Source organism: Triticum aestivum, chromosome 6A (assembly GCF_018294505.1).
Source record: "Triticum aestivum cultivar Chinese Spring chromosome 6A, IWGSC CS RefSeq v2.1, whole genome shotgun sequence".
Lineage (NCBI taxonomy): Eukaryota > Viridiplantae > Streptophyta > Magnoliopsida > Poales > Poaceae > Triticum > Triticum aestivum.
In genome coordinates this window covers 36,019,218-36,040,721 of record NC_057809.1, presented here as the reverse complement: position 1 = coordinate 36,040,721, position 21,504 = coordinate 36,019,218, and the positions used below count along the sequence as shown (strand labels likewise).

Here is a 21,504-nt window from a genome sequence, read left to right as displayed (position 1 = left end):
TCTACGTACCAACGCAGACCGACTGCGGAAGCGATCACACAACGTAGAGGAAGTAGTCGTACGTCTTCTTCCCGATCCGACCGATCCAAGCACCGTTACTCCGGCACCTCCGAGTTCTTAGCACACGTTCAGCTCGATGACGTTCCTCGGGCTCCGATCCAGCAAAGCGTCGAGGAAGAGTTCCGTCAGCACGACGGCGTGATGACGATCTTGATGTACTACCGACGCAGGGCTTCGCCTAAGCACTACAACGGTGTGATCGAGGTGGAATTTGGTGGCAGGGGGCACCGCACACGGCTAAGGAACGATCTCAAGGATCAACTTGTGTGTCTTGGGGTGCCCCCTGCCCCCGTATATAAAGGTTGGAGGAGGGGAGCCGGCCGGCCAAGGGAGAGGAGGCGCAGGGGAGTCCTACTCCCACCGGGAGTAGGACTCCTCCCCCCAATCCTAATCCTATTAGGACTCCCGGGGGGAAAAGAGAGAGAAGGGGGGCCGGCCCCTTATCCTATTCCTAATAGGACTTGGGGGGGGGGGGCGCCGGCCAGCTAGTGGGCTTCCCTTTTCTCTTTTCCACTAAGGCCCAATAGGCCCATTAGTCTCCCGGGGGGTTCCGGTAACCCTCCCGGTATTCCGGTAAAATCCCGATTTCACCCGGAACACTTCCGATGTCCAAACATAGGCTTCCAATATATCAATCTTTACGTCTCGACCATTTCGAGACTCCTCGTCATGTCCGTGATCTCATCCGGGACTCAGAACAACCTTCGGTACATCAAAATGCATAAACTCATAATAACTGTCATCGTAACGTTAAGCGTGCGGACCCTACGGTTCGAGAACAATGTAGACATGACCGAGACACGTCTCCGGTCAATAACCAATAGCGGGACCTGGATGCCCATATTGGCTCCTACATATTCTACGAAGATCTTTATCGGTCAGACCGCATAACAACATACGTTGTTCCCTTTGTCATCGGTATGTTACTTGCCCGAGATTCGATCGTCGGTATCCAATACCTAGTTCAATCTCGTTACCGGCAAGTCTCTTTACTCGTTCCGTAATACATCATCTCACAACTAACATATTAGTTGCAGTGCTTGCAAGGCTTATGTGATGTGCATTACCGAGAGGGCCCAGAGATACCTCTCCGACAATCGGAGTGACAAACCCTAATCTCGAAATACGCCAACCCAACATCTACCATTGGAGACACCTGTAGTACTCCTTTATAATCACCCAGTTACGTTGTGACGTTTGGTAGTACCCAAAGTGTTCCTCCGGTAAACGGGAGTTGCATAATCTCATAGTTATAGGAACATGTATAAGTCATGAAGAAAGCAATAGCAACATACTAAACGATCGGATGCTAAGCTAATGGAATGGGTCATGTCAATCAGATCATTCTACTAATGATGTGACCTCGTTAATCAAATAACAACTCCTTGTTCATGGTTAGGAAACATAACCATCTTTGATTAACGAGCTAGTCAAGTAGAGGCATACTAGTGACACACTATTGGTCTATGTATTCACACATGTATTATGTTTCCGGTTAATACAATTCTAGCATGAATAATAAACATTTATCATGAAGTAAGGAAATAAATAATAACTTTATTATTGCCTCTAGGGCATATTTCCTTCATGGGAGTCAAGTAAACCTCTCTATATAAAGAGAGGAGATGTATCAATCTAATCAAGTAAGAATTAAGAAGGAAATCCCTTCCATCTTGCCCGGCCGTGGGCAAAAGGCCCCCGGCGGGCCCTCTCACGCCCTCCTTCTAGCAGCGCCATAACAGGCGCACTGCCACACGTTTGATGAGCCGTTAGGCAGAAGATGATCACCCCACCCCCTAATGTAGTTTAGGCCTTCTTTGGTTGCATCCCTTCCCAAAGTGATTGGAGAGCATTTGAGGGGACTTTCACTCATAGAGGATTTAATCCCCCTCAATCCCTGTCAACGCCCTTCAATTCTCTGCCAACCGAACAAGGCCTGAAGGAAAAAGTATATATACTTCCTTGACAATTATGTTAGGGATGCTCTACTCTGAATCTGCTTAATGGCTAGTTAAAAGAGTAACAAAACACGTAGGTACCCAGGTTTTGGAGCATCTTTTCTCCTCTTGTGACACGTAAGTTGTTGACTTGATGACTAGTTAACAAATACATAAAACTATAGCTTGCTTGTTTTTTCTCCAAACAAGTTTTGGAGGACTCCTTTGCCCCATGGACCACCTCATGTACGTGCCATGTCAGCGAAATCATCATTCAAAACCCGTTTAGGAGGCATTTATACAATCTTATTATTTCAGAGGCTTCAGTGGCCCACAAAAATGCCATAGATAGAGTTCTGTTTTTTTTACATAAACATGAGCTTTTTTCTTACATTAAGAAGGTGAGGATGTCCTAACACCAGTACGTACGGGGCAGCAATTCAGGCTCTTAATCAAGATGAATGATACTCTATGGTTGCAGCGCCTATTCTAGAAGACTGCCGTCAAGATTTAAGTGAGTTCGGAAAGGCTTGTGTTGTGTTTTGTAATAGGGAATCTAATGTAGTAGCATATGTGCTAGCTAGCAGGGGTCATGAAAAACCAGCCTTTAGTTTGGTTTGATTCACCCCCGGGGTTTATTGTTAAGTTTCTTACGAACGATGTAGCTGTGGTTTGAGTTTAATAAAGCTAGCTACAATGGTCCTCCCCTAAAAAAAGAAGGTGGGTTTGTCAAGCCATGTCGTCAACCCTAAATTATGAGCTCATATGTCTGCCTACCGAGGACAAATGTTCGAATATCACCTTCACAAGGATGGTCTCCCCAATAACATAGTTTGGATCGCCGCCATACAAACAACTAAACTATTTGTCGATTAGATCTTTTAAGTGAGTTAGAGACTACACAGTAAAGCCAAGTCTACAATCATCTCTGCACAAAGTTGAGCTTAATGTTTGAAGCTGTTGTGAATTGCCCACACTCATCTCTAAGCATGCTTCCCATCGACCCTTATTGGTGTTCACTATTAAAACTCGTGCTTGTTATTAACCTTCCCTATTTTTAGGGTTTGTGTGTGTGTCGAAAACAAATGTAAAATAGGTACTATGCTCCATAGACTTACTAAAAAAACATAAAATCAACTTCGAACTCTCAAAGGAAAAAAAAATCTAAAACCAAATCTGCATCTGCATAAATATGTCAACTATTGACATATATGGTTGTATATTAATATATATGTCTATTCTTGGGCTATGCAAAGAACAAATATATGTGGACAAAAATTGGACCTACTATTTGCTATCATGGATCCACACACAAAAAATCCTATTGGTAGTTCACAAGTCAGTATATTATTTATTAGTAGAATTTTATAGTATGATTTTTACATTAATTTTTTCTATATACACCGGGTTTCTTTTGGAATTTCTTCAATCTTCTTTTTTTCAGGGGCTGCAAAGCCTGGAATTTCTTCAATCAAAAGAAAAAAAGGATGCACGTCGCATTGTTATACCGTGGCCCATTGTCCAGCCCAGCATCTCTTCCGTCTCTTTCACGGGGCGCCCTTCATTTCAGTGCATCAGATCCACTCCACCACATCGCATCAGTGAGCAAGTAGGGCAGATCTGAAAAAAAAACAGTGAGTAGGGCGAGATGAGCCGCCCCCACCCTTTGCCGACGGCGGCGCCGCCGCTGGAGGACGAGAACCTCCTCTCCGAGATCCTCCTCCGCCTCCCCCCGCAGCCGTCCTCCCTCCCTCGCGCCTCGCTCGTCTCCAATCGCTGGCGCCGCATCGCCTCCGACCCCGGCTTCTTCCGCCGCTTCCGCCGCCACCACCGCCCCAACCCTCCGCTCCTCGGTTTCTTCGACATGTACGGCTGCCGCTCCTTCGTGCCTACCCTCGAGGCCCCGGATCGTGTCCCGCCCGGGCGCTTCTCCCTGCAGCGCGGCGACGACGACTGGTTCAGGCCCCTTGGAAGCCGTCATGGCCTGGTGCTAATCTTGAACAGACCCACGAACCAGTTGCTGGTGTGGGACCCCGTCACCGGCGACAAGCACTGGATTGCCGTCCCCCCGGGATTCGGGTGTGACTCGGACAGCCCGATCGGCGGGGCGGTGCTTCGCTCTGCCGTAGACGACCACCACTTCCTGGTGGCCTTGGTAAGCACCACCGAGACACAAGACCATACAAGAGCCATCGCCAGCGCTTACTTGTCGGAGACCAACACATGGAGTGATATAATCTCAACACCGCTTCCACCGGCGTCCGAATCCCGCTTCCAATTGCAAGCACAAGACTTGCCACCGTTTGAATGTCCGACCATGATTTCTTGCAACATACCCGCTGTGCTGGTTGGGGATTCCCTTTACTGGTGGCTTCGGGATAGCTCGTACAACATCCTCCAATTTGATTTGGATAGGGACAGCCTAGCCGTGATACCTGCACCGGTGGACTTGTATGACAGTGATATCAACTTCTCGGTTATGCGGGCAGATGATGGAGGGCTTGGTTTCCTATTTGTATCAAAGTTCAGTGTTCAATTGTGGAAGACGAAGGTCATTTGTGACTGTTTTAATTCGTGGGTGCTGGGAAGAACAATTGAAATGGACAAGCTATTTCTGCTGGATTCAAAGGTGAGAGAGTCTCCAATGATAGTAGGATTTGCTGAGGAGAATAATGTGGCTCTCATGTGGACAGAAGGCAGTCTCTTCATGTTCCAGCTTGAGTCGTTGCAGCTCAAGAAGCTCGTGGAAACCAGAATCTCTTTCTATCAACCATTCGAAAGTGTCTATACTGCAGGTAATAGCTTGCTTTACAACCTTTGTATAACAAAAGAAAGTTAGTTTTCAATAATTGGTTGATGAAAATACGTACTGTTTATAAACTTCCATATAATTAGTCTCATGACACTTCTCTTTTGATGCTTGATGACACCCTCAACATATTGCGATGAAGCTATGCGGAGTTCTTTTCTTATGCTTGCATGGTAGCGTTTTATGTTATAATTATGATCTGTAAAGTAGTACTCCCTTCTTATTTGAAAGGAAGGTGTGGAAAAAACACCAACCGTTTTGCGCCAAAGAAGGGTATCGGAAAGGTTATTAGTGTTGGATGGACAAAACTAACCCTGCTTATCCCATTCCCCATCCTGAAAAACCGGCTTGCGTTAAATCCCCTCCCATACAAACTCCGCCCCTTTGTCTTCCTCCTGCACATGTGTCACGTAATTCGTGCGTGAGAAACGGAGGGGTGTAAAGCGGAGGCCCACTTTTTCCTTCTTAATATCTGCGCTCAGGGGTAAACATGGAAAGAAATAACTTGCGGTTTCCCTCCTTAATCTTCGCTCAAGATCTCATGCTTTTCTTTCAAATCCGGAGGGAGTATCTGTTAGTGGTATCTAATTTTCTTCATGTTATATAGCCAGGTGGTGGATTCACTGATCTACTTACTGCTAAGCTTCATTTCTGTAATTTGTGTGGTTCAAGTCAGAGCTAGCAAATTGTTTTTATTACTTTATTATATGAAAACCCATACAATAAAACAATGGATAGAGACAAAGCTCTGAGATGGCTGCGCCAGCATGGCCGGACGCTGGATTAATTCCCTGGCGCAGCCCCAGTTTTGCTTTAGTTTTCTCTTTGTTTTATTTTTTTCCTTTTGTGCCCTTCCCCGGACCCTGTGCAAGCGGGAGCTACGTGCACCGGGCTGCCTTTTTATTTTTTTCCTTTTGTGTTCTGTTTCTGTTTTATTGAGTTTCAGCCTCTTGAACTTTTGGGTCATCTTGCCGTTTCTTCTAATGCACAACGTCACACATTTGGGTGCATGTTCGAGGAAAAACAATGGATACCAAGATTGGCAAATTCTTTCTGTGATAGTTGAACTAAATTTCATTGTTGCTTGTGTATTGATGTATGCGAAATAATGCAGCTGTACATGCCTTTGCTACTAAACAAGTCAGGTTGTTCGCTTGTGACAATTGCCGACATTGTGTTGTTCTGAAACCAGCATTAGCGTCATGCTAGTTCGTGCCTCATCACATGAATTGTATGAGGTAGCTGCAGTTTATTTCTCAAGATAAGATGAGATTATTTACCAACTCTGACAGTAGATATGGTTTTGTTTGTGTATCCCTAATGTTGTATAAATAGTATCTTGTTGATGCCTCCTCATATCCATTTGGCTTTTCATTTGAATGTCATTGGTTGCTTGACTTCTTATGCTTGCAGAAACAAGCATTGGTGGTGGACATGATGGAGCTGATATCTTGCACAGCACATAAGAAGATTTTCCGGTTAGGTATGCTATGTGATGTACTGGTTGAGTAGGTAAGCTTATCTTTTGCATGTATGTTTAGGTATCTGAGCTATTCTTAAAAAGATGCATTGATTCCCTTTTTACTGCAATGTAATTTCTCAAGTACCAAATTGCAAGCAAGGACTCTTAAGATTTTCTCTACACTCTTTGCTCTGCTGGTCTGTTATTACCCACCTAGCCACCTCATATTATGCTTTGATGCCAGGCTAAATCTTGAATCTTTTCCCCAGGCCCTGCTTTCTCATTCCTTCCTCAGCAGCTCTCCGTTCTGTTCCCCGTGCCTTTAAATTGCTGATCTTCTACCCCCTCTCTACTGAATGTGCTCTTTTGTTTGCCCTCAATTCCATTCAGCCTCCTTGCTTACGCTTTACCTCCTACAGTGTACTCCCTAAGTTCTTGCTGGTAGTGGGTGGGCTCTTCTCCCTCTAGCCCTTCCATTGACTGGCAGCTTAGCATGCGACTACTTATCCAGCAAACCTGTAATTGGCCATTGGCCACTAATACAATTTGGCTGGTCCAAACTATTGGTAGTATGCTTTGTGTGGTGTATAATTTCTTCAATTTTGGCCACTATTGATGATTAATACTTCAATTTTGGCAGGACTAGAATCACCATAAAAATTGATTCTATCACTGATGCCGTTTTTTTTTTGAATTTTACTAACATATTATTATTAAAGTAGTGGTGAATGTATCGAAACTGCTCCACACACGATACTTCTGCCCGAGCTGTGCACGACGTGCAAATCCAGTGGCGAGTGCCCTTCTCACTCATATGCATGTCCGGCCGGATTCAATCTTTTTGTGTGAATCGTTCAAAATTTGCCGTGTGCATAGCATGACTCTGAATGTATTGCTTGATGGCATAGAGAGTAAAAACATAACAATCATGTTGGACTGAAGGAAGTCTCAGGTATAGTAAGATGATGCATGATCCCTTGCTAGAGGCTTGTACTGCAAGAATTTGATGAAAATCGATTTCTCAGTGACTAGCTAGCCCTTGCATTCCTAAAAAGTATGCCCAAGAGTTAGAAACCTGCTATCCTGCCCCATGAGCCTCTACGCATAACAGTGTTGCCAAAAACTTACAATATCAGAAGCTGAAGGTGTGCTACTACACTACATATTGCCTGTTGTTCTCTGTTTCATGTGTTGATTTTGTCCAATGATGCTGTGATGGTTTAACTCTGGAGCTTATGACACGCACAATTGTGATGGTTTGAGTCATAGAAGAGTTATGAGAATAACTCCCAATAACTTTTCCTGTATGTGGTACAAGTTTTTTACTGATGATATTACTTGCTCCGCAGGTATCTACATTTCCATTCTGGTGGCTGAGATGCAGAAATGGTCTGTCGAGTATAGTTCCTTCTATCTGTATGCTCGACATGGAAAACTCAACCTCTATCTAGCAGCATACAGTGTTCAGCTCTGAAGTGAACTTGCTTGCATTTTAGTTTGTGCATGCGTTTGATTACCTTCCGTGTTGTATCAGCATCGCGGGATTTCAATGTTGTACTTTGTGCGTGTGTTTGCTTGAATCTGTACCTGGTTTTGAGCTTGGTAAGCTTACTTTGGTTAGTTGTGACTAATGAATGTTGAATCCCATCACTGTGACCTGGAGATGGAAGTTGCTCATGTATGCTGGAATGCAACTGCCTACTGCTTCCTTTGCGATGGTGGGAAGGCTTGGGTAAGTTGTTGAACTTTTTTTTATGTCTCTTTGCACTGATAGGCATCTTTGCTTTGAGATTTACAAACTTCTGCATCCGTTCCGGAAAAAAACTTCTGCATGAGTGGTGTGATGAAGCAGAACACATTTTACAGCTGACAGAAGCAGATGACTTGCTAACTTGCTCTGTTATGTAATTTCTGGACACAATAAGCCAACTGGCATGATAAAGGCACAGTGACTTGCTTCAGTCAAATCGTAGTACGTGCTTGCTTGCTTGATGGTCGTGCATTTTGTGAGTTGGTGAGGTGAATGATTTATGAGTTGGCTAATGTTTGAAATATTTTTACGAGTTTGTTCTGAAGAATGGAATTGTTCCTTGCAAAAAAGAGAAGATGAATTGCTGCTTGGTTGTTGTTCTGAAGAACTATTAATTCCTGGTACACCAATGACAGGGCAATCTTAGCTTGGATGTGCTGCAGATAAATAGTATGGACAAAAAAGAATACAATAGAATTGAAGCACAGCTCAGATAATTAGCATGATAGTTTTGATACTTTGTGTGTCTCGGGACAAGGAAAATTAAAGGGTACACAAGTGAACACTGACAATTATAGGTACATATTTTCTTTTCTTTGAGAGGTCATGCCATCTTTGAGGATAACATTATCAATTTACTATTAGAATAGGTCATCTTGGTCTGAGTTTTGATAACAATGTGGCCTGTCATGTGTCACAGAAAGTTTCGAAGGAGACATTGCCAGTTGTTTAGTATGCTAGTCTTTTTTTCTTTTGCGAGGATATTAATCGATCCAAAAACATTTTCTCCTCACCTAACTAGCCTGCTAGCGCAATGGTGATCTACCTCATTTGCCTCTCTCAAGGCTAGTAAACCCTCTACCCAGCTCGTTGATTTTCTGGCATATTACCTTAATTTCATAGCGCTCTGGATCATGTTTATTTTTGTTTTTTGAGACAAGCGCCCTGGATGACCTGCTCTGCATGTTACCACCTCCTGAGAATCACTCTCAGCAATGACTCGATTGAGGCCCAGATCAAGAGCCAGCCGGACGCCATCCCGAATAGCATAGGCCTCCAATTACCCGAGCTTTAGCCGACCTTGATGCTTTCTAATAGGCAAGTCCGTACTCCCCTGCTCCACACCTTCTATAAAACTTGTGTCGGCGTTCACCTTCAGCACACCCACCTCAGGAGGACTCCAGCACATTTTTGATTGGCCATTAGCCACTAATATAATTTGATTGGCCAAACTACATGTGGTTATGCTTTGTGTTGAGTCTAAGTTCTTCAATTTTGGCCACCATGGATTGTTAATACTTAGTACTCCCTTCGTCCCAAAATTCTTGTCTTAGATTTGTCTAAATACGGATGTATCAGATCACGTTTTAGTATTAGATACATCCGTATTTAGGCGAATCTAAGACAAGAATTTTGGGACGGAGGGAGTATCAAACACGGATCAAAATGACAAGTCTAAGTTCTTCAATTTACCACTGCTTTCGTTGCTATTAGCATCTTTTACTTTTACTACTCCCTCCGATTCATAATAAGTGTCGCAGCTTTGAACTAAGGTTGTGGATCAGAGGGAGTAGCATATTATATCTTTAGACTAGTGGTGAAATTATTGCTTGATGTCAAGAGTGAAGAGTAAAAAAGATGGCAGTCACTTTGGATCAAAGGAAGTTTCAGTTAATAAGATGATGCATGATCTTGCTTGAAGCTTGTACAACATGCATTTTGATGAAATTCGATTCGTAAGTGACCCGCTCGTACATTTGTAAAAATTATGCCTGCAGGTAGAAACAAGATCGTCTTTCCTACTCCATGTACCATGAGCCTTTCATATGCCCGCTGTTCTTTTAGCTTCTACTCGGGGCAATGTAACCATATAAACTGCTTTCATATGCCCATTGTGATACCTAGTGAACAAATGATTGTGACAATATTTAAGTAGTATGGCTTCATTAAATCTTATACTGTTGTTTGTCGTTTTGCTTACAGTTATTGTAGTTTCATGGACAATTATTCTAGTGTGCGGCTGCTTGGTTAAACATTTTATTGGCATGTCACTCGTTGTCTACCAAATTTGAATATACTGTAATTGGCCATTGACCGCTGATACAATTTGACTTGTTCAAAATCCAAACGATATGTATAGTTATGCTTTTTATGCGGTCTAATTTCTTCACTTTGCCCAACCAGATAATAGTTCATACCGAGCATCTGATCAAAATTACATGACTACATTCATCTTAAAAAAACTGTTTCAGTCATTAGTAACATTTTTTACTAGCATATTGGAAATAAAAGTAATGCTGAAAATATTACTTCGTCAAATATTACTTGAGGATAGCTATTTAGTTAGGAGAAAGACTTTTTTATAGGAAGATAGAGATTTTGTTCATTTCTGAAAAGTATTTTTTTTTTAAAAAAAGTAGAATGTACCCCCGGCCTCTGCATCTGGACGATGCATGCAGCCATATTATTAATTATTCACAAAGACCATACAAGATGATACATCAATAAGCCGGAAGCCACCATCTTGATAACGGTGTTGCTACTCCTAACCCCTTGATGAAGGCGTGCTGAATATGTCCGGGCCTAATACCAAACAGACATCGCACCAAAGCCTAACATCTAAAGTCGGGTGTCCCATCCAAGCCACTACCTGGATTGAGTCCCACACCGGTCTGGCACACTCTCAATGAGCACCGCACACTGCAGGGGCCGTCACCTCCATCTTCTCTCGGTCCATCCTCAGAGCAGAACTGATGCACCGACCTTGCCAGGCCTCTCTGCCATCAACGCCGCCATGACGCCAGACAGCTTCCTCCTCTTGCGCGAGTCCATATCCAACGCTCCCATCGTCGAACCTCCGCGGCGCCATGCCGCCGGGATCCACGGTCGGCCTTGCGGTAGATGTAACACCGCTCCTCCAGTAGTCCCCTCCAACCAGCACTTGCTCCAAAACGATGCCCCCAGGAGGGAGAACGACACCAAAGGTGCCGTCATCGTCCGATCCGGGAGGCCTAGACATAGGGTTTCCCCCGGAGCATCCCGAGCATGATGACGCAAACTGCAACGACGATGCCTCAATAAGGAAACGACATCGGAGACGCCGCCATCGTCCGCCATGACCGAAGTCGGCACGATTTTCATCGGCAGCCGCGCCACTAGGCAGTGCACCTCCGGCGTCGCTAGTCCCTTGAACCTGAGCAAACTCCAAAAACGATGCCCTCAAGAGGGACTACGATGCTAAAGCACCACCATCGCTCGATCGCAATGAGATCTAGGGTTTCCCCCGGAGTAGCCCGCGGTGTCAAGGACCCAGACAAGGGCGTCTCTGCCCAATTGCCGGCGTGCCGCACCCACCATCACGTCATCCGCATCCCGGCGACCATGGCCGGTAGCCAGCCATCGGGCCTCACAAACACGCCCAACCACCGACAGAGCCGTGCCGCCGCACCTTGTTCCGCCGCTGCACGTACATACCAGGAGCACCGGCCAACGGCATCCGCCCGCAACCACTGTCGTCCCCTCCACCTAAGAGCTCGGCGACGCGCGCTGGGGCGGCGCCGCACCGTCGGCCACCACCCGATCCCCCAGTTCAAGGAGTGACGATGCCCTAAGAGCCGCGGCCCGCCGCCGCCAGATCCGAGTAGGCTTTGCCCGGGGATGCGTTAGGCAGCGGCGGATGGGTGAACGCCGGGAGGAGGCCTTGCACCGGGGGGTGAGATGCCCTGCTCGAGTCGCCCTGGAGAACGACGACGCGGGGGCTGATCCTATTTTCCTGGAGGAGGACCTAATGATGCTGAATCCAAGTTATATATGAAACCAGATATATTTCTTGCTTTCCTAGTTCCTACTCCATGCGACCGCCATATTCCCGCTGTTCATTTAGGCTCTACTCAGCAGTATGTAATATTAGAGGTTGAAGGTGTGCCACTACGCTACAATTTACCTATTGTTCTCTGTTTCTAATGCTTATTTTGTCTAATAATGCTGAGATGATTTACCATTGGAACTTTTGGCACAATTTGCGCAATGACAATGAATCTAATGATTCCTGTTTTGAGTCATGCAAAAGTTAGGGGAATAACTCCAACGACTTTTCCTAATAAATAGTATGTACTACAAGATTGTTTGACTGATGATATTGCTTGCTTCACAGGTACTATCTAGAGTTAGGTTCTGGTGGCTGAGATGCAGGAATGGGTCGTCGGGTGTTGATTCTTCCATTTTGTACGCTCGAAGTGAGGCTGGCCATCTATGTAGTGTACACTCATGAGCTGCGAAGTGCACTTGTAGGAATCAATCCCTTAGTTTGCCAAGTTCCATCTAGAATCAATCCCTTAGGCCTCGTTTGACAGGGGGTTTTGCAGCCCCGGAGTGGAGGGGGATCTGAGGGGATTTGGTTAACCCCTCTCTTCCACCCAGTCCTCTCAATTCCCCACTAATCTCTCTCCTCTCATAAATCCCTCTATTTGGTTAAACCTCCTACAACAGCAGCAGCAAAGCAAGCGTCCAGTTTCATGGGTGCCTTGGGGGGTTTTCTGTACCACATGGATTGAGGGGGATTCGTGGGGAACAGAGAGGATTGGCCTTCTCAATCCCGACGTGTCAAATGGGCTGACAAGGATTTCTGAGGATTTTGATGAAGGAAATATATCCTAGAGGCAATAATAAAGTTATTATTTATTTCCTTATATCATGATAAATGTTTATTATTCATGCTAGAATTGTATTAACCAGAAACATGATACATGTGTGAATACATAGATAAACAGAATGTCCCTAGTATGCCTCTACTCGACTAGCTCGTTGATCAAAGATGGTTATGTTGCTGACCATAGACAAAGAGTTGTCATTTGATTAAACGGGGTCACATCATTAGGAGAATGATGTGATTGACTTGACCCATTTCGTTAGCTTAGCACTTGATCGTTTAGTTTGTTGTTGTTGCTTTCTTCATGACTTATACATGTTACTATGACTATGAGATTATGCAACTCCCGTTTACCGGAGGAACCCTTTGTGTGCTACCAAACGTCACAACGTAACTGGGTGATTATAAAGGTGCTCTACAGGTGTCTCCGAAGGTACTTGTTGGGTTGGCGTATTTCGAGATTAGGATTTGTCACTCCGATTGTCAAAGAGGTATCTCTGGGCCCACTCAGTAATACACATCACTTAAGCCTTGCAAGCATTGCAACTAATGAGTTGGTTGCGGGATGATGTGTTACAGAACGAGTAAAGAGACTTGCCGGTAATGAGATTGAACTAGGTATTGAGATACCGACGATCGAATACCGGGCAAGTAACATACCGATGACAAAGGGAACAATGTATGTTGTTATGCGGTCCGACCGATAAAGATCTCCGTAGAATATGTAGGAGCTAATATGGGCATCCTGGTTCCGCTATTGGTTATTGACCAGAGAGATGTCTCGGTCATGTCTACATAGTTCTCGAACCCGTAGGGTCCGCACGCTTAACGTTCATTGACGATATAATACTATATGAGTTATGTATGTTGGTGACCTAATGTTGTTCGGAGTCCGGGATGAGATCACGGACATGACGAGGAACTCCGGAATGGTCCGGAGATGAAGTTTGATATATGGGACAATAGTGTTTGGTCACCGAAAGGGGTTCCGGATGTTTCCCAAAATGTTTGGGTACGAGAACACTTTATTTGGGCCAAAGGGGAAAGCCCACAAGGTTTATGGAAAGCGCAAAAGGAAGTTTTGCGGAGTCTAGGGGCCAGACGCCAGGGCCCCTGGCGTCTGGGTCCAGACACTGGAAACCCTAGCGTCTGGCCCTGGAGTCCAAGAAGGACTCTTATCTTTCGGGTGAAACCGACTTTGTGGAGTCTTTTACTCCAAGTTTCGACCCCAAGGCTCACACTACAAGAAATATGTCAACTTATGACCTTCTGTCAGTGACCCTCGAAGAATTGGTCATAAATTTATGACCATTTTAGACCAATTGGTCAAAAGCTGTTCAGGGGGCTCCAAACCCTAAACCATTGCGACCATTTTGGTCAGAAAGGTCATAATTTCCTTACACGAAATGGTCACAAAGCAAACAGTGCTAGTCGACTGCCTTATTTCTAGTTGTTAATGACCAATATAGATGGTCATAGCCTTGTAGATTGTGGTGGGTTGTGATGACTAGGCGCCATCTCATCAGTTTTGCCTATGTGTCATGTCCATGTGGCAGTTTTTGCCCTAGGTTGTGAAGCAACCTATATTTCTATCATTCCCAAAATTCCCAAAAAAAATCTCATAAATTCTTTGGGGCATATCTTCATCAAATATGTAAAAATCCTTCCTTGCCTAGTTCAAAACTAATTCAACAATATTCATTTTCCTATTCTATTCACAACAACACTGTATGAAGGAAGTGCTATTTATATATTCTTGATTGCCCTCGGAATTTTTGGGCACTCTTTCCTATCCAAATCATTACCGCATGACAAAATTCAGCTCCATTTGCCTGGCAAATCTTCTTCGGCAAATTTCCAAAGTTTTTGTCCACCTAGAAGCATTGTGAAGGAAGTACCTTTTTTATATCTCTAAATGACATGAAATTTATACAGTTCCTTCGTATGTCCAAATTATCACCCTCCTCCAAATTGCAGCTCAGTCAAATCATCTATGTGAGCCCAGGTTCAATTTATATTTTATGGCCAAATTGGCACGTTGCAAAGAAAGTGTTATATAGACCCCTGCTATTACGCTCAAACTTTTCGGGCACTCTTCCATACCCAAATCATTGTCACATGATAATATTCAGCTCAATTTTCCTAGTAAATCTTTCTCGGGAAATTTCCAAAGTTTCTACCTCGAGAGAAGCTTTGTGAAGTAAGTACTAGCTAGACTTACCCAAATGATCTGAAAATTTACCAGCGCATGACCATACCTAACTAACTTATCTACACCAATTTTGAGCTCATTTCATTCATCCAATCTCTCTCACTAGTTTTCCCAAGTTTCTGTCCATAGAAGAGCATTGTGAAGGAAGTACTACTTTGGCATGTCCAAATGGTATCAATTTTCTACAATGCTTTCCTATGCCCAAATAACCATCCTTCACAAAATTTCAGCTCAATCCATTCATTATTTTGAGCCCAGCTTCAACATTCATATTTTTGTCCAGCGTGGTACTTTGCAAAGCAAGTACCACCTAGGATCCTCCTTTTGAGCTCAAAATTTGTGAAGACATTCTCCTTAGTAGATGATCATCCTCAGCCAAAACTCACGCCCATTGTCCATGTGCATTTTCCGTACCGCTAATCAAACACTTGGCTGCTAATTCATGTTTGAGCATCGATCGGTCTCCTCGTGAGAATATTATGTTGTAATTTTCTTCCTAGCACCAACCTGGGGATTGCCCAACTCACTAGACATGCCTAGACTGCCCAGAACACATGGCAACATTACGGTCACGCGGTGACCGCGCGACGGGCATGCGAGTTTACGCGCTCTAGAGTTGGGGCCCTCGGCCACCGTCCAAACCTCGACGTATCGCCACCAAACCATGTATTTATGATTAAATAGGTCCTTATGTAACTATAAATGATTTTTGGAAAAAAATAAATAGCAAACTATGAGGTAGCTGCAGTTCAAATTTGACCCGCTTCCAACTTAATCGGCGGAAATTTGTCTTTTTCACGAGAGGTGTATCAAAACATTTTACACCCAACAATTTTGTCAATTGTGCATTAAATATGGCCTAGTATTTTATAAAAATGATTTGGTCCAATTTTGCAACAATTATTTGGTAGTTCCTTCACAAAAAAACCTCCTTTCGGGCACTCGAAAAATGAAAAATGGTTTTTTCGTCCAACGAAAATGAAAACTTCCTTAGGCAACATTGTTTGCCATTCCAATATGCACCCTTGTGCACAATATGAGATCATTTGAACAAACTATTCCATGAATGTGGCCATAAGATTGATCATTTGGCTTGAAAGCCATTGATCTCCACACATGATAGCTCGTTTCTGAGAACACTTTTTTAAAATAATTGCCGTATTACAAGTTTGTTATTTTTCCTAGGAACTTGGCCACATATGATGACACAATGCGAAGGTTTCCCAATTTTTTGATTTTTTTGAATTCTTTATGCCCGTTTCAAAATGCGGTCAAAACGGCGGGAATGACCGTTCCTAGCTAGTGGTTGAATCTTGGAATTTTTTTGGTGTTTCTCTGATTAAATAGATACTTATTTACCTAGAAATGATTTTTGGAAAAAATAAAGAGCAAACTACAAGGCAACTACAGTTCAAATTTGACCCGCTTCCAGCTGAATCGGCGGAAATTTGTCTTTTTCACGAGAGGTGGATCAAAACTTTTTACACCCAACCATTTTGTCAATTGTGCATTAAATATGTCCTAGTATTTTAGAAAATTGATTTGGTCCAATTTTGCAACAATTATTTGGTAGTTCCTTCACAAAAAAACCTCCTTTCGGGCACTCGGAAAATGAAAAATGATTTTTTCGTCCAAAGAAAATGAAAACTTCCTTAGGCAACATTGTTTGCCATTCCAATATGCACCCTTGTGCACAATATGAGATCATTTGAACAAACTATGCCACGAATGTGGCCATAAGATTGATCATTTGGCTTGAAAGCCATTGATCTCCACACATGATAGCTCGTTTCTGAGAACACTTTTTTAAAATAATTGCCGTATTACAAGTTTGTTATTTTTCTTGGGAACTTGGCCACATATAATGACACAATGCGAAGGTTTTCCAATTTTTTGATTTTTTTTGAATTTTTTATGCCCGTTTCAAAATGCGGTCAAAACGGCGGGCTTGACCGTTCCTAGCTAGTGGTTGAATCTTGGAAAACTTTTGGTGTTTCTCTGATTAAATAGATACTTATGTACCTAGAAATGATTTTTGTAAAAAATAAATAGCAAACTATGAGGCAGCTGCAGTTCAAATTTGACCCGCTTCCAACTAAATCGGCGGAAATTTGTCTTTTTCACGAGAGGTGGATCAAAACTTTTTACACCAAACCATTTGGTCAATTGTGCATTAAATATGTCCTAGTATTTTAGAAAATTGATTTAGTACAATTTTGCAACAAATATATTATAGGTCCTTCACAAAAAACTCATTTTGGGCACTCTAAAATGGAAAATGAATTTTTCGTCCAAGGAAAATGAAAACTCCCTTAGGCAACATTGTTTGGAATTCCAAGATGCACCATTGTGCACAATATGAGATCATTTGAACAAATATTTGAATGGACTTCCACAAAAAAACTCATTTTGAGCACTGAAAAATGAATGAATTTTTTTATCTTGAATCGATCACGACCAATTTATATGGTCATAAGGTCATCAAATGGTTTGCTGCGTTCTGATTGGACCATGGGCATATCACGCGGATCACGCATCAACCACCGTAGGATGCTTCCGGATCCAACGGCCCAAACCCACCCGAGCCGAAACCCTAGGTCTGTCCTCATGGACATTTTCCACCCACCCCCCGCCTCCATTCTTTCTCTCATTCCTCCTCCCCCGCCTCCATTCTTTCGCTGCAGATCCGCCACCCACCCCAATCCCTCACCCCGATCCAGATCGATGACAACGGCCCCCCGTCGCCGCCCCCTCCTTCCCCATCCCGCCGCCAGTTACCAGTAGTACGGCACACGCCTCGGCCCCGGCCTCGTCACGGCGGGCCAGGACCATGGGCGCCGCCGCCGCCGCGGGCCGCCTACTAGTACGATCTCCATCGCGCGCGCCAGGATGAGCGCTAGGGCCGGGCCGGATCCCAATTCCGAGAAGTCGGTCGCATGGCCGGACCTCCGGGGAAGCCTCGAGCGGGCCGACGCCCTCGCCGCGGAGCTCGTGGCCGCGGCGGAGGAACGGGCACGCCTGGCGCGCCGCCTCGAGGCCGCGCTCGAGGTGAGAATGCTTCTCGCTCGCTCGCTTTGCTTTCGCCCCGCTCGTCACGCCCCCTTTTGTCGAGCGTGGCCTAATCCTACGGCTGCTGCAGGTGAGGAGGGAGTCGGTGCGGCAGGGCGCGGCGCTGGACGAGCTGAGCCGGCGGCTGGAGCGGCGGCGGGCGCGCGTGGACAAGCTCGCCGTCGCCAGGCGGAGGGCCGCCGAGGGCGTGGAATGGCGCAAGGAGCAGATGCAGGTGCAGATCGAGCGGGTGCTGCCGCTCTCCAGGGCCCTCGCCACCGCGCACCGCCAAGTGCAGGTACCTGCCCGCCCGCCCGTTTCTTCCTCTCCACGCGACACCGGAATGCATTGGGTATTCTGGCTGCCTGCGTTTGGTCCGATATCTAATCCGTCTCCTCCTGATTGATCGCAGGAAGCCAAAGAGTTGAAATCCGCGGAGAAGGCGTGTCTTGGGGATCTGCAGAGGCTGCTCAGGACGAGGCAACAGTCCATGGTAGCCCAGGTCGCCGCCCTGTACCCCGTCAGGGTCTTTCGAGACCTGCCGGCTGCAGAGAACCACCATTCCTGTACCAATGGTGAGAATTCAGTACTCATGTGCCTCCCCTGAATCGTGATGCCTTCCTGCATTTTGGCAGGCTTCAGCAGTAGAATTAACAAGCATTGACAAATACTGGAGTTGCTTGTTCAAATTTATCTCCAGCATTGACAAATACCATTGACAAATTTATCTCCAGCAGTAGAATAATAGAACAGATACTACTAGGAGGAATCACATTTAACTATGTTATTCATAGGGTAGTTTTCTTGCTGTTAAACATGTCCACCGGCATACATTGTATCTTATTATGCTCTTACTTTTTTGTCTAGGTACTTGATGCCTCTTGGTCAGAAGATGATGGCGAGTTCCTCATTCCAATTGAGTTTATATTGTGTAGGTTTCTTCGTCACGATCTGGATTGCCGCAGTCATGTTCAAGTCCAATGATATCTTGCGCAAGCAGACCGCTCTCAAGGTTGGTGCTTCATAATAACTTGTCTATCAACGTGCTTCTTCTGCTTCTAGTGGTTAATTAATTGTTCTGCCAAGCAGACTGCTCTCAAGGGCTTGTGCTTATCTTGTGTATCAAAATTCTTGTTCTGCTTCTAGCACTGGGTTTGTCCCTTCTATTGAGGAGGCCGGCTGGCAGTCTGCTGCCGTCACTAAATCCCTAACGCTGGGGCCGTGTTAACTCCATTTGATTGTCAAATTGCTTAGATAACTCAATTTGATTGTCCTCATAGTGTTCTCACATGCTTAGAAGAGTTGGAAACACTATACATGTTTTGGTACAGATATGTGCTCTAGAATGTGATCGTCATGTCGTTTCCCTTATGTTAATGCGGTGAATATCAATTAAACAAGATCTTCAGCTGATCTATCACTTTTATTTATTTTTCTATGATGCACTCGAACATCCTGTCGATCATATTGTATCAAGAGAGGGCATGACATTGCAACCCAGTGATTTTCCTATTTATGAGTTTTTAGGTCCTGTGAACCAATTAGGCCCTCATTTCTTGAACTCAATCAGTAACTCATTTGTGGAAAAACTTGACGATGTGTGTACCTGTGTGTTCTATTTTGTTTTGAAGTGGATAACATTGCCCCGTGTTTCACTTGGAAATAACTAATGTTTGTTGAATAATAGGAATTTGTGCACCATTTCTTTCTATTCATAACTCTTAAACTAGCACTGCTCTCCTTAAAGTTTCTAATCAGGCTGACTGCTATTTTGTGCTCCACAGATACAATGGTCCGGCAAGCTGCTATGGTGGTCAAGTGTGTGCTGCTCATGTACTACGTCGAATATCTCAAGCGACCTCATTTGTTTTACGTCGAATATCTCAAGCGACAAAATTTGCTCTTAATGTACTGCTGCAGGATCTGGATATCTATCAAAATTTAGTACTTTCTGGCGTTGATCTCAAGTGCTGGCTCCTACAGCATTGCATTTCACCAAGTGAAATGCTACATTTCTACTCCTAACCCGTTCTCTCTTTCTTAGTGTTTTTGTTATGCAGGTTGGAAGAAAAGAAGAAGATCCAGAGAAGATCTTAGTAATAAGATAGTTTTTAGGAAAATAGATATTTAGTTTTAGATCATTCCTTGTAATATTTGTTGGATATGTGTTCATGGATATGTGTGGGATATATATGTGTTCATGACTATATATTGGTAACATGTGTTGGATATGTGTTGGATATATATGTGTTCATGAGTATTGGTAATATGTGTTGGATATGCTATATGGGTCATATATATAGTCTGTGTTTGATTTTCTGTGTTTGATTTTCTCTCTCCATGCTGGACAAAGATGGAACAAAAAAGTCTCAAAAATAGAAAATGGGCCGCAAAAAGGCTGAGGCCCAGAAAATGGAAAAGGCTTAGAAAACAAAAAACGCCATGTTGGGCTAGGCCCATGTAGCTAGCGAAAATTAACTGAAAAAAACATAAAATGGGCTGAATTAATGGGCTCGGCCCATGTAAAACCCCCAATTGGACCGGGCTGATTTTAACCAACGACCTTTTCAATTGGTCGCAATTTTGCCACGTCAGATTGCCACGCCGGATCCGACATGGCCTGGGGAGAGAGCTAGCGACCAAAACAGAAGGTCATAGGATCAACGACCTTTTGTTAAAGGTTGCTATAGTCAGTTTACGACGCCCAACTTTTGACCTTCTGTTTTTGGTCACAAAAAGGTCATAAATGGAAATTTGTGACCATTCAGTGACCAATAGTGGTGGTCATAAGTTGACATATTTCTTGTAGTGTCAACATATAAATAGAGGGCTAGGGCTAGCACCCAAGAGACATCAAGAAACACCAAGCCGTGTGCCGGCTACCCCGTCCCCTCTAGTTTATCCTCCCTCATAGTTTTCGTAGTGCTTAGACGAAGCCCGGCGGAGATTGTTCTTCACCAACACCGTCATCACGCCGTCGTGCTGCCGGAACTCATCTACTACTTCGCCCCTCTTGCTGGATCGAGAAGGCGAGGACGTCATCGAGCTGAACGTGTGCTAAACGCGGAGGTGCCATATGTTCGGTACTTGATCGGGACGGATCATGAAGGTGTACGACTACATCAACCGCGTTGATAAACGCTTCCGTTTACGGTCTACGAGGGTACGTAGACAACAGTCTCCTCTCTCGTTGCTATGCATCACCATGATCCTGTGTGTGCGTAGGAAATTTTTTAAAATTACTACGTTCCCCAACATTTGAACCCTGTGAGGATATTCCCCTCCAAACCTCCCCAAACCTCTTCCACCAAACAAGGCCTTAGGTTGAGCACATTTGACTTTGCCCCGGTTAATGAGCACTTATCTTTTGGCGGGCTCCCGTATCAATTTATCTTGCTTGCGGTTCAGTGTGCGCCATGCGTACATGCTTTGATCTGTAAAATGGGGCCTATCATTTAAAAGAATATTTCTTATCGGTTAAGAATATAATCTGTAAAAATGAGGTCCAGTTTAATTTTATAAAATAGGATGGTACAGACTCACCTAGATGCGTTGGTCTTTCACTTGATGAGATTTCT

At 44.3% G+C, this 21,504-nt stretch overlaps 1 protein-coding gene across 3 annotated transcripts; it reads left to right on the top strand.

The window, feature by feature from the left end:
* Positions 1–3,594: 3,594 nt before the first annotated feature.
* On the top strand, positions 3,595–8,023 carry LOC123131859 (putative F-box protein At3g49980). Of its 3 annotated transcripts, none has more exons than XM_044551553.1 (4): positions 3,595–4,626; positions 4,691–4,792; positions 6,220–6,289; positions 7,618–8,023. In XM_044551553.1, the coding sequence occupies exons 1-4, from the start codon at positions 3,646–3,648 to the stop codon at positions 7,740–7,742; spliced, it is 1,278 nt and encodes a 425-aa protein (XP_044407488.1). In that variant the 5' UTR covers positions 3,595–3,645; the 3' UTR covers positions 7,743–8,023. The 3 variants fall into 3 exon arrangements, with proteins under 3 accessions (XP_044407488.1, XP_044407490.1, XP_044407489.1); XM_044551555.1 differs by having other exon boundaries at positions 6,220–6,318; XM_044551554.1 differs by having other exon boundaries at positions 3,595–4,792; positions 6,220–6,318.
* Positions 8,024–21,504: the final 13,481 nt, after the last annotated feature.

What these genes read in the sequence shown, in the direction of transcription:
- LOC123131859 (XM_044551553.1), top strand. Translation starts at nt 3,646, where the DNA reads ATGAGCCGCCCCCACCCTTTGCCGACGGCGGCGCCGCCGCTGGAGGAC. An exon ending in TATTTCTGCTGGATTCAAAG is followed by an intron (nt 4,627 to 4,690) that starts GTGAGAGAGTCT and finishes TCATGTGGACAG; the next exon opens with AAGGCAGTCTCTTCATGTTC. An exon ending in CGAAAGTGTCTATACTGCAG is followed by an intron (nt 4,793 to 6,219) that starts GTAATAGCTTGC and finishes TTATGCTTGCAG; the next exon opens with AAACAAGCATTGGTGGTGGA.